The 16,519-nt window shown below is 53.1% G+C and overlaps 1 protein-coding gene across 6 annotated transcripts in view; it reads right to left on the bottom strand.

The window, feature by feature from the left end:
* Positions 1–8,276, bottom strand: part of MYT1 (myelin transcription factor 1) — a 69,808-nt gene extending 61,532 nt beyond the window's left edge. For 2 of the 6 annotated variants that reach the window (XM_074605033.1, XM_074605031.1), the window contains exon 1: positions 8,153–8,276. In XM_074605033.1, coding sequence (XP_074461134.1) covers positions 8,153–8,177 — 25 coding nt within the window. In that variant the 5' untranslated portion in view covers positions 8,178–8,276. Of the gene's footprint in view, positions 1–3,235; positions 3,714–3,823; positions 3,880–8,152 lie in introns of those variants that run through there. The other 4 variants (XM_074605034.1, XM_074605032.1, XM_074605035.1 and 1 more) reach the window with 3 other exon arrangements.
* Between the last annotated feature and the right edge of the window lie 8,243 nt (positions 8,277–16,519).

Below are 16,519 nucleotides of genomic sequence, written 5' to 3' on the forward strand. Positions count from 1 at the left end.
TCCCGAGTATGAGAAAAGGGACCAGCTATAAAGTGCTGACGGAGCCGTCCTTTGTCATTAAGGGAAGAGCTCTAGCAACTAAGCCGCACACTTTACAGCTGCAAAAATAAGTCCTTCCATTTAGAAACTGACACACACACACAGCAAAGGGGAGACGGGGTATCGCCCCCCGCTTTGCCATTAAACTCTCACATCTGACTTCCCGGCGGTAACGCGATGCTTCCCCCGTCTCCCTCCCCTTCCCACGGCTGATTTCTTGTCTTCTGGGAAGCCCAGCCCAGCCGTGGCGATTTCCCCCACACGCTCCAGCCTTTACTGTAAACCTGCCACTTCCCTTCCTCACCCGGCTCTCGGGGGGCAAAGGGTCCCCCCAAACCTTCGACGGGGGTGGATGCCAGCACCCCTTGCAAAACAAGCACACCCAGGCTGCAAAAGGTGGGCTCTACCCCTCACCGGATAGGGAGATAGGGACCATTTTGCTTTGCACCAACTGAGTTTTGGGGCTCAGGTGTATAAACTCACCCGCCCTCCTCAAGCCCTGATGGAGAACCACGGTGGGATTGGGGGGGGGGGGGCGGGGGGGAGGGGAAGAAGAGTTTCTATTCCCGAGCTCCAAAACCTGCGTTAATTCAGCCTGTTTAGGATGTATTGCTGACTCAGGGTGCACTGCTCCCCCCCCCGCGAAGCCCAAGAAGAGCAACATGCCCCATCGAGAAGCCAAGTTTGGAAGGCAGCACCCCAAAGCTGAGGCTCCCGGGGGGGTGGAAGGGGGGGGGGGGGAGGGGGGGAGAGTTTAGCACTGTCTGCTAAAATGGCAGCTGCTCTGACGCCGAGCTACGTCTTGCAAAGTCAGCCCTGCCCTCATCATCCGACTGCCAGGAACAGGGGCCGCCCCGCTGCCCGCTCCCCCGGGGGCTCGGCGCCGCGGGACGGGACCGGGCGGGGGGCGCGGAGCCGGAGCTTCCCCCGCCTCCCCCCTCCCCCGACCCACAGTTCGCCCCTTCGGGTTGTTGGGGGAAAGCCCCGGCCCCGCTGGGTTAGTCGCCGGCCTAAATGACTTCCCCCAGTCCCCAGCTGGAAGGCACCTGGGCTCGCTGTGTCCCGTCCCCACCCAACCTTCCCTCCCACCCCAGCCCGGGGCCATTAACCGACCTGGCCCAGTTCTACAACAAAAAAAAAAAAAAAAGGGGGGGTGGGGGGCGCTGTCTCGACCCCCGCGCTGCCCTCCCCGTGCTCCGCGTCCCTCCTCTGGGGACAAGGATGAGCGCGGGGACAGCGGGACCGGACACCGAGGGCGGGGAAGAAAGGGGGAGGTCTGGGGTCTTCAAGGGAAGAGGCTTCTCCCCCGCTTCCAGCCCAGGGTTTGCCCAAAGGGGAGGGGGCACCTCCGTCTTAAAGCCACCAACGCCACCCTCGGCAGTGACCTGAAGCACCGTCCCGCAGCGGGACACCCCTCCAGCCGGGCCAAGCCCCGGGGATCCCCCTCGCGGGACGGGGGGCTGAATTTCTGGCTTGCCTACGGTACGAGGTGCCCCCGCTGCCCCCTCTCCCCCCGCCCCCGAGCGCTGCCGCGGGCCGGCGGCGACCCTGCGGAGGGGGACGCGAATTGACGGGCCCTTGCTCGGGGCTGCGCAGGGGACAAGCAGCTCTGCCCACCCAGACCCCTCCTCGACGGGAGCCCCGAGAAGTTGCCACCCCCGGCCGCGGCCGCCCACCCCCGGGGGACGGTGACCCCCCCACCGTAACGGCACCCCGGGACAGACGGACCCCAACTCCGCCGGGACACAAGGGGCAGCTCCCGCCTGCTTTATGGGAAGGGGTAAACCCAACTTTCCCGAGTTTTCCTACTTTTCTCGCCTTTGGGATCCCGCAGATCCCTAAACGACTTGCAATAAAAGAAGAAAAAAAAATTAAAAGAAATAAAAACACGCAAGCAAAAGCAAGTTATTCTTGGAGAAAGAGGGGAAGGAAGGGGAGAGGGCGGGCAGGTTGGAGAGAGAAAGAGCCGAAGGGGACAAGTCGTGCCCGGGTTTCTCGGGCCGCAGCAGCAGGCGATGGTTTGCGCTGTGCAACATGCGCCTGCTCCAATCTGCGCCGCTCGGGAACAATAAACAGGATCATACAAAGAAGTGGAAAGGCGGCATCTTTGCTTCTGGTTTCTATGACAGCATCAGAGACAAACCAACTATAAACTCTAATTCCTGGATTCCTCCTCCCCCCCCCCCCCCAACCCCCTTTTGTCTGACATTAATTAAAGTGGCCATATGGAAAAGGCTGATAATAACAGCAGATGAGCCAACGAGAGAGAGGGAAAGGGAAAGAAAAGAAAAAAAAAATAACTAAAAGTAGCGGCAGGGCGATGGTGAGGATTTAGCCTGGGCTTTTTACACTTGTTTTCAGCGGCTGCTCGGAGCGAGAGAGCTCAACAATAGCGGGGGGCAGCCTGTCCCCATCCCCGTCCCTGGCAGCTCGGCTCCGGGGGGGTCTCGCACACCCCAGACCTTCTGCTCCGAGGGGGACGAACCCCCACGACCTGCCCCTTTGTGTGGGGGAGCCTCGGAGGGTGCTGACACCCCCCTTCGGGCTCGCCTCCCCGGGAAGGGTCGGTCCTACCCTCCGGCAAACTGCGCCCCAAACTCAGCCTAACTCGCCGGGGTCGATGGCAGAGCAAACATAACCTCAGCCCCTTCCCTTCGCCCTCCCCTCAAATTAGCCACAAAACAACGGCAACAACGAAAAACTTTGCTAAAATTGATAAAGAGATTAGCCAAGCAAAGCCTCTTCCGAGCTAGCTAAAAATAAGAACCCGCAGATTTCTGCCGTGGCCAACGCATAGAGAGAAATCCACAAACATGGCACACTTCCCTTGTTCCTCGCTGCTATAAATAGAGAACTCTAAAGTGGTCAATATTGGGGGGGAGGGGGGGAGGAGAGAAGAAAAAAAAAAAAGAATTAAAAAAATGAATTAAAAAAAGTCTGCCAGTGGCAAGAGCAAGCACCCGGCAGGCGACTTGAGCGGGCAAACGCCAGCCCTCCGCACACGCGTCCATCGGCCGGCACAGCGCGGCCCCCCCCGCGGGGCGCGGAGCTCCCCACAGACCGAGGAGTACGAAACTGCAGACTTGGGCCGGAGTTTTTGTAGCAAAGGGGGCTGGGGCGGGTCGGGGGGGAGAGCCCGGAGAGGGACGCGCGGAGCCCCGGCCCCCGCACCGCGGGCGCGCACCGCCATCAGCACCTCCGAGAGCTCCGCGGCCGCGGAGGCCGCCGCCGGCAGCGCAAACTCCTCCCGGGAGCGTCTTCTGCTAACACCGCGCACGCTTCCCTCCAGATAAACATCCGCCGATCCCGCGGTCCGCAAACCCGGCGAGCATCCTCTTCCAGAAATATTCAGAAAGTTTCCCGGCTGAATTCGATGTTGTGCTTTTTGGTTGGTTTTGGGTTTGTTTGGTTTTTTTTAAAATAAATCTCCTTTCTCGTCTTATTCAACCTCTTTTCAGTCAGAAGCATAACATGTCCACTAGCGTCTCGCAGGCAGCGAGAGAGCGAGCGAGCAAAGATGGACCTAGGAGCATGATGATCATCATAAAAATCCCCTCGGTTCTCCAGTGCAATTTTCAAAACAACAACCCAGCCTTCGTGCTCTAAAGGCGAAACGCCTGCGTCTGTTTACATCAACTGTGTGCTCCGAAAGCCTTTCCCCTCTGTCTCAATCCAAGGGAGGGGAGGGAAGAAAAAAAAAAAAAAAGAGAGAAAAAAAAAGAAAAGAAAAAAAAAAGCCAGCATTATCTGCCTTTGTCAGCGAAAGAACATAATATTGACTTACCTTTCCCCACAGCTATTGTCTGCCCCTTTGCAAAATGACATCACGGAAACCAATCATGAAATTTGCATGGGGGAGGTTGTGGGGGGAGAGTTCTTGGAGGGCAGCCCACTTCCCTACACCAGTAACACGCGTGTAAGACGGGTTGTTGGTTTCAATTAAATATCTGATACTCCTTAGTGTGTGAACTCTTAAGCCTGCTAAAGGCAATGTCTCATTTACTTAATGACCGCTCTCATTAATGGAAATGGCACAGAGGGGGCTTGCTGCGCCTTCCCTTTGTAAATACACTACCCATGAACCCTTGGGGTTGCAATATATCTGTTTACTCTCTGAGGTGAAATAAATTTACAGTATAGCATCAAAAAGAGAGAGAGAGAGAGAGAGAGAGATGGAGCTGCTGACTTGAGTGCACGGAGAGTTGGGGCTCTCCCAGCCCCGCCAGCCCCTCTCGCCTCGCCCCCCCTCCCTTCTCCGAGCCCCAGCAGAAGGTGAGTGATTTTACCCGAGCTGATTCATAATTAATATGCGCGAGGCTCGGGGCTCCTTTGATAGCAGCAACACAAAAGGACGGCGAGCGCGACAAGCGCCGTGCCGTGTCCCCCCCCGCGCATCCCAACGCGTGGTACGGCCCAATAATTCCTAATAGCAGCAAGCAGCGAGTGACAGATGCCCTGGGTTAGCACAGCTCCAGCGAAAGTACTTTACAATATTTATTGGTGGTTAGGAAGATGACCTATCACCATAAAGAACAGACTTGGAAATTTATCGCCTCTATGAACCTGGAAGTATTGCATATTAGCTGATATACATATTCAAAAGCGAGTGGTTAAAAGGTATATAAATATTTTTTTTTCCTCCCCTTAAAAAAAAATAAAATAAAATAAATGACACAACGTATTCCCAGCAGACATCGCCTCACCCCGGGCAGGAGGGATCGCGGCTCGGGCTTCGTGACGGGAAGGAGAATAACACAAGGATAAGTCCTAAAAGAAAGCGGTGACTAAAATAGTTTGGGGGTTGTTTCTAAGCGAGAGAAGTGCGTGTTCTGCCATTTCTTCCCAGAAAGAGCCGCACTTTCCAGGACCTAACATCATCTTTCCTTGGAAATGATCCTGTTCGGCAGAGATCTGGCCACCCCGGGAGGAGAAAGCCCTCGCCGAGCTGGAGGGAGAGGGGGGCTCTGGGGAGAGACCCCGGCACCCGGCGCAGGAAGGGCATTAGCACGTTCCCCCCGCCCCCGGCGGTCGGGAGCATTAGCACTTGGGTTGCAACTTTCCGGAAATCGCTGGGGAAAACACAGACGTGCTGTGGGGTGGGATGAGCGGGGGGGTGGTCACCTTTCTACCCAGCGCATTTTCCAGCACCCTCACGCCGTCCTCAGCATCACCGAGACGATTAAGACTTTAATGTCATTTTAATGAAGACTTCCGAAAAGATGCGGGAGCTTACAAATGGACGGAAACCCCAGGAGCCTTTAGAGAGCAGAAGCAGAGCCTAGCGGGGAAAGTTGAATCCTGCTGGGGATGAGCTCTCCTGCGGGAAACTCCAGCTCCAGAGCTGCGGGAGCCCCAGCCGCCCCCCTCCAGCTCCCCACTGCCCCGGTCAGGTTGGGTACAGGCAGGAAGGGGAAAACCCTCTCAAGCTGCCCGAGGGCTGGATGCAGCCCCTTCTCACCCATGGACTGTTACAGGGGAGAGTGATTTGATTTCCCATCTCGGGCGTTTTCTTGGGGAGCAGGTGACAGAAATACTAATTTTAAACAGTTGAGGCCGCTTTGGAGATTCTTAGGATGCCCATTTCCACAGCTTGCAAGCCTGGTGTGCTCCTAAACCATTAAACATAAAGGAGGTATTCAGCAGAGAGTACTCCTGAAAAGCCGTTTTCTATCTCCTTTGGACACACCGCAAAGACAGGGATATTTTACATCCTAAACCTTTGGCATTCAGAAATTCTATTAAACTCTTATCTGCAGGCAGCAGGCCTGGTGCTACACTGCATCTCCATTGTTCTGCACCCGCGATAGAATCAAAGGGAGGGACGGGAGGACTCAGCTCCTCTCCGCTCACAATGCTGCCTGGTCCTCTCCACCGCTATTTCATTTAGAGACGTGACGCTAAAACTTGAGAAACAAAAGCACAATGGATAGGCTGGAAGGCAGGAGGGGAGTGTGTTTACTTGCATGTGTTTCCACAGAAATTCGTGTCCACGCACACCGCATGTAGATGGACATACACAGCACATACAAACATACCTGTGCCTCCGAGTGTTAGCACAGATGAATTGTATTATTGCTGTTGTCGCATTTATTAACAAGCAACACACCTAGGAGCCCTAAGGCAGCTGATAGCTTTGATACCGTTCTACCAAGCTCTGGGTTGCGAGAGGGGGTTTGGCTTTTCTTTGTTCCCAAACTCCCCAGACTTCCCCTTCCTGTCTCCCAAAACGCTGCAAACAAGCGGCGCCTCACCCGCGGTTTCTAATTACCACCGACAACTTCAGCAACCGGCAGGAATTCCCGTCTCGCAGCCCCCAGATCCTTCCCCACCCCCTGAAGATCTCTGGGTCCGGCCCACCATCCGCCCCCCCCCCCCCCCGCCCCGCCGGAGGGGCTCGCGAGGGGAGGCGATACCACGCGTGGGCCCAGCCCAGCGGCGGGTCAGCACCACGGACAGCTCCGGCCGCGCCCGCCTTTAAAGCCTTTTCCACCCTTTTAAGCATTTTTCGACCTTTTTTTTTTATTATTTTTTGGCCGGTCACTACAGAGTCACTTTGCAGCTGTTTTCAGGGAGGGGATAATTATCGTGCGTTCCCAGGTCTGAAAGAGCTGCCGCTTCTTGGGAGCCGTACGGCAGAGAGGTATAAAATAAGTGTTCCCGTATTTTTGCCTTCGGAGCATTGCTCGAGGGGGACGCTCCGAGGGTCCCTGCCTGCCTATCGCCTGCGGGAGCGAATACCAGAAGGACTCTGAGAAGTAGATTCCCTTGCAATTTATATATTTTTTGTTCTTAAATCTTACTATGCTCCTGTTTTCAAATCAAGCGTCTCGAGCTTGAGATTATTTAAAATAAAACTGCATTTGCCTGTGTAAATACAGACATAAAACCGTCGCGCTGCATTTCGTTGGCTTCTTTGAGTCTGTTTCAAAGTAAATTAGATCTCAAACTTTATGCATTTGTAATTGGCACGAACTTCTCCGGTTACCAGCTGGGGGTGAAAGATTTTTTTTTTTTCCTTGTTTCTTTCTGAAAGCTTCTATGCAGATGGGCTGGCTGCCTTAATGCCTCAGACTACAATTAGTGCTGTTGTATGCCGAATAGAAATGGCCAGCATTAATATTGTATATGGAACAGCTGAAGGGTTGCGAAGAAACCTGCCCACTACAGGCCCCTGGCAGATGGAACAACATGCACAGGCACAAAAAACTTTTAATAACCCTTTGCTCGCTCTCCGGCGCGCCCCTTCTCCCTGATTTGGGCGGTTCCTTCGCGAAGAGGCAATGTCTTTGTCTAACCCAAATCTAGAGCTCTTTTCTCCCTGAAGAACAACAATTGGAGCAATCACCATCTTTCGCAAAAGGCACCTCGCATTATCCCCAAATTTTCCTCTTTGTGCCTCAGTTAATGCGGGCACTGAAACACACCCAGCTGAACAGGCACGAACTAACTTTATATTTAATAACACCCCCTCGCCCCTTTACTACCCATCGATGTGCAAAAGGGGAAAAAAAAACCAAACACAACAATCAAAACCAAACCAGACACCACCCCCCGCCCCAGCAGAACTGTGACCAGAAGCGGCAGAAAACAGGATTTTCTCCTCTCTCTCCCTCTTCCCCCACACCCCCCTTTCCCTTCTTGTCCTTTGTAATTAGGCGAAACGCGCGGCAGCGGGGACAAAGCCCCGCCGGTGACTCGGAGCACCGGGGGCCGCGTACACTACCCTCCCCCCCCCCCCCGCACCTGTAGCCCTTCACAGCTGGGCCTGGGGGGGAATGAGACCGGGACCTCGCTTGCTAAACGCAAACACGGGAAACCTGCGCTCTGAAACACATTCGGGGAACCACTTTCCACCATGCCATTAAAGGGGAAAAAAAACCACCCTAAAATAATGGGATAGTTTGTGGGTCCGCGACTTACACACACACACACACTCCGGTCGGCCCTGAGCCCCTTTGCCGAGGCGTGCCTTAAGCAGAGTTAAGCTGCTCGAGTGCTTTAGAGGAGAAACGCGGGGGGGGGGAAAGACATACTCTGGACCCTCCCTCCCCCCCCCCCAACACACACACACACACTCATACACCCCCCCATCCTCCGGCGAATGGCTACGAACCGAGGAAAGTCCCGCAGAGCTTCATCCTTGCCGGGTGGCGGTGGCTGCCGTGGGCCGGGGCAGTGCGGGGGAGGGGGCAGCCGGGCGGGAGGAGGGCGCGGAGCCGCCGCGGGGTTACTCCATCCTCCCTGGGAAAAGTTCCTGTCCGGAGCAAAAACTTATGCGCGGCGGCGGCCAATGGGACCTCGCCGCAAAATCACTGCAGCGCACTCGGCGGCCAATCCGCGGGGGCCCCGCACAATGGTCTGGTCCCGTCCCCCCACCCCAGGCTGGGCAGGGGGGGTAGAAGCTGGGGAAGGGGATCCGTCCTCCCCAGTGGCTGGGGGCTCAGCGCCTCACTTCTGCCTTTAATTAGGAGAGAGATGAAGTGACAACATGCACATCCCAAGGGAGGGGTGGGGATTCTATCCCCCCCCAAGCAAAGGATCCCCAGGGAGTCCCATCCACCTCCATTATGTCAGGGAGACCCCAAAAGACCCCGTAGCTGTTTGTGGAGTGACAGTCCCCCCAGCTCACCCCGGGGCTGGGCAGGGGCACATGCCCACAGCCGTGCGGGCAGTCCATGGGCTGGCAGGGGCTCTGGGCAGCCCAGTGGGTAGCCCACTGGACCTCTTGCATGCCCGAGTCTAACGATGGTCACACATAGCTCATTGGACAACTTGGTCGAGTCCAGGGTGCATGGGGGAAGGGAAAAGGGGAATTGCTTCTGGGAGAGATCCGAAATGAAAGAGGATGTCCCTCTGCCTCAAAGGACAGATGGCAACATTGGACTGAACTGATCCCAGCTGGAGAAAACTGGCTACAGGCCAGTGAGGAACACTCTCACTGGCCTCCCAGATGGAAAAGCAGGGAAATAGTTACCAGGAAATAATAATAATAATAATAATAATAATAATAATAATAATAATAATAATAATAATAGAAAACTAACCAGGATTGTGCTTAGTATGTATGATAGCACTGAACTGTGTTACCCTGTTAGTTCGAAGGGCAAAGTGCCTTCTCTAGGTTGTGTGACCCACGGCGCTCTGCTCCTTACCCTGGATAGGAACAAGGACAGGTCTTTCTGTGGGTCAGCCCTGGCCTGCAGAGAGGGGAAAGTGCCATTTCTAAAAGTGTGAGAAAGGAGAAATTGCCTGGCAAAAAGCCTGATTTTCAATGTGAAAACCCTGCACCCTGACCTGAGTGGGTAAATAAGTGCATTTGCAGAGAGGGGGTGAACCCACCCAAGCCTCAGCTCGGGTAATTTGGGAAAGAGAAAGGGGAAAAGCCTGTGCTCGGAGGGACAGGTGGCACCAGTAATAAGGAGCCCAGGACAAAGCTGATATTAACCAAAGGAGAGTTGAATGCAATTTATCTCAGCAGGGCACGCCTGTATATTTGGGTAATTTTTTATTTCATAAACATAAGAGGGGATGCAACTGGAATAAATGTCGTCAAAGTGTGTAGAACAAGAGGCTAATTCACTCCTTGGTGCAAGCTCCTGGGCCGAACTCTTTGTTGAATACATCTAGCTCCTTAATCCAGATTTCTTTGAAGGCAAAAAGCTGGAAGAGGGAGCGGGGAGGAACAGCTTTGCTGGGTTGGGGCGGGGATGTGTGAATATTAAAGTGCACCTTTTCTTCTGCACACCCGTCGTGTCTTCTGCTGGTCTCAGGGAGGGCTAAGAAACTAATAATAGTAATAACCATTATCCATCATCATGGGATTGAAATGGAAGTCAGGAGTTTGAGTCAAATTAAAAGTGTAACTACTGAACAGGTGGGCTTTTTTTGAGATCCTTGCTCTTAGAAGGACCTGCGTAAGCCATGCTTAGCTCAGCCGGATCACTCATCCGGGCTGGATACAGCTCAGGAAAGGAGCTGGAACTGGTCCCCCTGTACAGCTACATCTGACTGCACAGATCTCCCGGCAGAAGGGGGGTGTGAGACAGCCTGTTTGGGGACTGGCACCTCTTCCATCTTTGAATTAGCAGCTCTGTCTTTGCAGAATATTCTGTGCTTTATTGTCCCTTCAATCCCCACCTTGGAAGATGAGAGGTGACATTGCGGAGAGCTCCACGCTTGGAAAATGACTTTCAGAATTACGTTCTGGCAATTTGAAACTTTCGCTCTCTCATCTTCAGCCTCTTGGGGCTTTAATGGGAGGCAGCAAAGTGCCTCTTCCTCCTCCCCTCTTTTCTTTTCCTCCCCTGTTCTGCAGCTGCAGCGGCCGCGATTCAGCAAGGTCACTCGGCTCCGTTGCCTCCTGCATGCAGGAGATCTCAAATTAAGGGGTGTTGGGAGCAGCCTGTTGAGATGAAACAGCCTTCACTCAGCTCCAGCAAGCGAGGAAACCAAACCCATTCACAGCAGCTCCAGACCGGCCCACCTTCCCCATGCATTAGCTGGGGAAACGGTAAAGATCTGGAGGAGCAAAAGGCAGAGTAAAACTAGTCCATCCTGGAGCTGGAAACTGCTGTCTTTTTTTTCTAGAAGGAGCCCCAAAATGTGCAGGAGAAGGGCCTGTGGCTGCAGCTCCCTTTTCCACCCCTTCTGGGGGTTTTCATCAGCACCTTGTTTTCTCTCAAAGACCTGCCGCCGCCTCCCCATCGCTCCCTTTCACCGCCGAGGCAGAGCCGGCCCCGGCTCCCTCCGTCCTCTGGTCTCAGAGCACACCGCAAAGATGTGGGAGTTTATTCCGCTGGGCTCCGGGCTTGCCAGCCGTGTGATCTCCTTCCCAGGTGCTACTGGCCTTAGTCCCACGCAGGCGTTAAGGGGAGCAGATTCAACCATGGAGCTGAAGAGAGAGCAAATGAGAATGGAGAAAAATCACCGAAATTCCACCGATATCGGGGTGGTTCCCATGGGTCCTGGGAAGCCACGTGGCTCGCATAGAAAAAAAAAAAAACAAAACAAAAGAAATACCGTCTTTTTGTAGGCTGTGATTTCTGCTGATGCACTGCCAGACTGGGGGGAGTTTATTCCGTGTGTGCAGTTTTACATCGGGGGGGAAAAAAAAAACAACAAAAAACCAAACAAAAATCCACCCGGCTGTTTCAGTGTGCACCCCACCACCGTATCGCCAACAGCCTGCCTTATATTTTCCTCCTCTTAACCAGCTCCCCCGGGCCACAGCACCCCTGGCTTTTTTCACAAAGAAGGGGGTACTTCCAATTATCTGTTGCCTGTTCTTCTGTCTTCAATCTCTTCCTCCAGCGCCTCTCTCGCATCGCTGTGCGAGGGAAAGCCGCGGAAGCAGTATGCAGATATTGTCAAGCTCAACTTGATAGGTACTGTCAAAACTGCCAGAGTGTGGTGACAATAAACATTTTAGCTGGCTAACAATTTGCTGCAAAAAGGGTTGACCCTGAAATCAAGTTCTGCTGTAATGAACACTTTGTCTCCAAATATTTGCATTTTTGCTGACAAGGTTCACTCTCCAGGAGATTTCCTCCGCCCGTGAGCAATCTGCCTTCATGCGAGATGGAGGATGGATGCGGTTTCCTGAGCCAGTTCGTTATCTGGTGTACGGGAGGGACGTGCACGTGCCCGAAATCAGCAGAGCCGCCATGGATGAGGGATGCCCGACCAGGGGAGCCACTCAGCGCCAGGGTGTTGCTCACCCTCATTGAGAAAAGCCCTTTTCTGTCAGGTTCTGCATGGCTCTGCAACGCTGGCAACTCGAAAGTGAAAGTGATGATTAGCCTCATTTAACAGATGGGGAAATTGAGGCACATGGTGATTTGGGACCGTATGTGGACCATCATTGCTGAGCTGGAGAGGGAGCAGCCAAGAAAGTGACAGTCAGTGCAGACTGCCTGGTATCCAGGGCTGCCCCGAACCAGCGGCGGGAGGCGGCTGACGCCGTGCGGGCACTCTCAGCAGCTCGGTTTGGTGCTCCTCCAAGCGCATGGATAGCTGAGGCTGCCCACCCTCAGTAGCTGCTCCACTGAATCCTCTTCCACCCCCTTCAAAGCAGCAAGTGATTTGACCAAGGTTACATAGAGAGTCACTGGCAGAGCCAAGAGCTAAGTATGGTCTTCCTTAGCCCAGAGGCCGAAAACCCAGCTGGCTCCACTGTATCAGAGAAGACGCTCAAAGTCCCCTTACTGCACAGGCAGAGATGCAACACCGATGTGTTTTGAGGGTTAAGTTTCTCGGGACAGCCATATTTGCTGGGATGATCACCACCTTGATGGCCATATTTTTGTCTGCTCCCATTAACGATGCGCAAATGACTCTGCCTAATTCCCCATGGGAAAGGTTTCCAGCCTGGATGGGGTGAGGATTTACTTGCACAGTCCATCTCTGTGGAATGTGTCCTCCAAGGCTTACCTGTGCTGGCATCCAGAAGTCGAGCACCTCCTGTGCTCTGCACCAGCACAGGGAAAACCTGCAGAGTTCAATCCCACAAATTCCAAGATGCCGCATGTGGGAATGGCCGTGGGCAGCCAGCGAGTGGGTCAATGCACACCCGCGTGGCCTCAGGTGTCACACACGCAATTTGTCCCAATGTCGGCAATGGGGCAGGGCAGCAGCAAGGTCAGGATGCTGCTCTCTAGCTTCGGACATCCACATCCCAGCTCCATTGCTACAATTACTCCTTGATACCGGAAAAAGAACGCCCAAGTGGAGAGTTTTTCACAAGGACCTAGGAGGCGGGCGATCAGCATTTCATTTCTGCTCTGCCACTGGTTTTCTGAGGGTGGCCATGGGAAAGTCTCTTCATCCGTTTTCCCTCTGACTTCTGGCTTCCCTATTTTGAGTCAAAGGTGCTCAGAGCACACCCTGCCTCTTCCTACGTCTGCTAGCAGTGTTTGCCAGACTGGGGCTGTGATTTCCTTGAGATCCCTAAATTCCTAGACAAATACACAATAAATTGAAATAAACCTTCTCACTGCTGGAGGAAACTGGGGGGACAAAAGACAGAAAGAATCCTTACAGGTTTGTGAAAAGGACATAAAGGGAAGAAAAGCACAGCTTATTTCATTTTTATCTCCTTCCCCCCCCCTGCTGTAATGAAAGGCAATTTTCACTAGCCGTGTGTTGTCATTTTGCCGAAGAAAAATTCACAGGTTTGGCCATAGAGGAGTATTATTTTAATCTTTTTGCCCTATTTATGATGGAGAGCTGTCACGTTTCCGGTAGCGGTGGTAGCACTGTGCCTTGGAAGGCATCCGGGCTCCCACGTTGATGCTCTCCAGCTCTGCCATCCCATGCCGCGCCTCCTCGCTGGGCTCGCCATGGCCATCACCTCCCAGGGCAGGTCCATCAGCTGGTGACAAGCATCTCGCGACAGCAGCCTTGGCTGGCCAGTCACCGTGCAATTTTGGCACAGAAGTACAGCAAGGTACTACAGAAGTACTCTGCTGGTGCAAGGGGGGAGAGTTAAACACAGAGTTTTTCATGTAAAACACTCGGCGAAACGCAAGGCACTAAATGGGTATGAATTATTTTGGACAGACCTTGTAAAATGAGCACTATCATGGTAGTTAATATCAGTGAAATAGCTAAATGGGTGCTGCTGTGCCCGGTTGTGCTAGCACACGTGAGCCCTGTGAAGGAAAGTGAGTGATCCCCCACCAAAAGCAAAGCCTGCTGCGGTTGCCCTGTAGAAATACCCACAGAGGAACATGCAGGTGTTCCCACATCCCTGCCATCTTCTCCTTATACCCCTCATCAGGTCTCCATCAGGGTTTTTTCGCATGCTTCTTGTTACAGGGGAGTTTCTCAGCGCTGGCAAACGTCATTATGGTCCTCTCAGCCCTCCTGGGCTTCTCCATCTCCTGGTAGATGGCCTAATGTTACTTCTTTTTTTTATTTATTCTGTGTTACAAACTCTGGGAGTCACTGGGAGGAAAACACCTGGGTTAAAGGCTGCAAGCCGAGTTCTCTGACTCACCATTGACTCCAAAGAGGTGATTTTCTCCTTTTCCTTCTTCTTCCCCTTGTTCCCTCCTCGCTGGCACAGGACAATTACCACAGCTCCGAGGCACACACCACGAGCCCCTCGCCAGCTGAGCCGCTTCACCCTGTCCTCGTCACAAGCCGTGCTGGGAAGCCCATAAAGCACAAGGGAGGGATAATTACTAGTCCCAGCACCGCGATGATAATTAATACTCTGCTAAAAGGAGCGCTTGTCAGGTCAGGGAGCAGGAGGAGGGCTGGGAAAGCAAACAGGCAAAACTAAAACCTGAGCAAAGGTTTGCTGCGAGGAAGGGGCTGGGGGCAAAGGGGCGGGAGGAGCTGTGGGATGCAGATGTCCAGGGGGATGGGGACGGGGTCTGTGCTCATCCACAGGCTGTTGGAGAGGAAAGGAGGTGTTTCACCCCCATGGGTGGGCTGTCGGGGAGCTTTATTGTGCGTCATATCACAGGACCCCCTCCCGTCCTCCCTCCATCACTAATGGGCTGTGAGCCAGGAGAACCCTGCAGGCACCAACACGCTGAGCCAAGCTGGTCCAGAGCATATTTGCCCCCCGCGGGGAGGTGAGAGGGGACAGGGGAAGACGCCCCCAGGTTTTGCCAGCTCGGTGGCACGGGGAGGCTGAGCAATGCCTCCGGCCTCGGGGCTCCCCGGCAGCCCCCGGTGCCGAGCTGCAGCTCTCGGGGTCACCTTCTCCCGGTCCTCTCCACCAGCGAGGGAAAAGCACTTTGCTCGAGGGGCGTCTGGGTCGGCCAGTGTCTGCCAGCCAGGCTCCTGCCTCCAGTGGGGGTACTGCAGGAAAGACCACTTGGATTTTCCTCTGTCTCGATGACTGCAGCTCCTCCTCGGCAATTTGTTCTCCCTGGGATGCCCAGGAGCGTGCATCTCACTGCCTGCGTGTCACAGGGACTGGAAGTGGTTTCTGCACTCCCATTGTTCATTTTTAACATAAAAAACTCTTTCTCAGAAAAAAAAAAAAAAAGAAAGCTCTATTTTACTTTCCTTCTAAACAAATGCCTGTTATTTAGCAAACAATTTTGATTTCCCAGCCAAACCAGCTCAATCTCTGAGCGAGCATCCCGCAGACCTCACCCCAGAAAAGCAGGACATTCAAACAAGTAAGAGCATCCGCTCATCCCACTCGTGCACGCAGAGAGCTCCCCGTCCCCCGAGTTACGGCTCTCCTCTCTTCACGAGCTTTCTGAATTTAAGACTGACTTCACCATTTGGGGGACATCAGAGTCCACCTTTTAATTGAGGTCGTAGAAGAAAAGGTAGAAAAACTATAAATAATTCTGCGGTAGCAACGGGGATCTTGAAACCTAAACTTCGTAAATCTAAACTCGATAAATCTGAGTAAGGTGAAGCGTAAAAGGGAAGAGGAGGTTTGCCAGGGAAATGTGGGCTTGGGGCTTTCCCCCCAGCAGAGGCTTCTGGACGGCCTTGGGCAAACGCCTTCATTCCTCCCTCCCTTCACCTCATCACCTGAATCACCACCAAACTCCTCCGTATGCGCTGCGTATCAGCGCGCTTGCAACAACTGAGTTAAAACAAAAAAGGCAACCCAAAACCCATGGTAAAGGGTGAGAGAAACAGAGGAGTGCTGGCAAGGGAGAACAATATGTTTTCAGACAAGATTTAAAAAGAAATGTTATGTTAATACTAGTTTGGCGTCATACTGTCATAACACCATCAAGATGACATGCTGTCACCACTAATACGACTGTTTAGGGAATATGCAACACGAACAAAAAAGCAATTCGCTTAGAAACAAACTGGGATGAGTCTATATTGTAAGAAAACAGAAATATGTTGCAATCCAAGGGAGGACCAGACAAATGCTCCCTGGTTTCTGATGACAGCGGTGCAGACGGGGACCAGAAGCTCTGAACAGAACTGGCTCCTTGTTTTCCGTGGCCTCTTAGCCTTCGCTGGGATAATCTGCTCATAAGAGAGAAACAGTTTAAGGACAGCTGTTCTGGCATTAATTAAAAAGCCCTACAGTCCTTTCCTAATAAAACCACTTTTCTTCTAAGATCTTCTTCCTCAATTTGTTTTAATACCTGTCCCTAATTAAGTCCGGTGAGAGGAATTCACTACTTCAAATGAGTTAAAAACGGATGTTCTCAAGGCACCTGCATCTGAAGAAACTTATTTTTGAAGTCCATGAATTAAATTAAGAGGGGACGTTTTCAAGCTGATCGCTCCCTTTTGATTAGCACAAACGAGCCGCTCTACCGGCGCCGCGTTAAAAATCGTCACGCTTGCTTTTCCGGCTAATTTGGAGAGAGTTCAGCTGTTAGGGTGCTAAATAGTCACATTAAAGACTACAGACCTGTGAGGACATTTAGGCTCAGTCCTTTAAAAAAGGAGATTCAGCACCACATCACCTGAAGATGCCTCTTCTTCACGGATAGCTATGGAAACACGCTGCCCAACGGTGTCGACAGCGGCTCGTTGA

This window comes from Larus michahellis, chromosome 12, assembly GCF_964199755.1.
Source record: "Larus michahellis chromosome 12, bLarMic1.1, whole genome shotgun sequence".
Lineage (NCBI taxonomy): Eukaryota > Metazoa > Chordata > Aves > Charadriiformes > Laridae > Larus > Larus michahellis.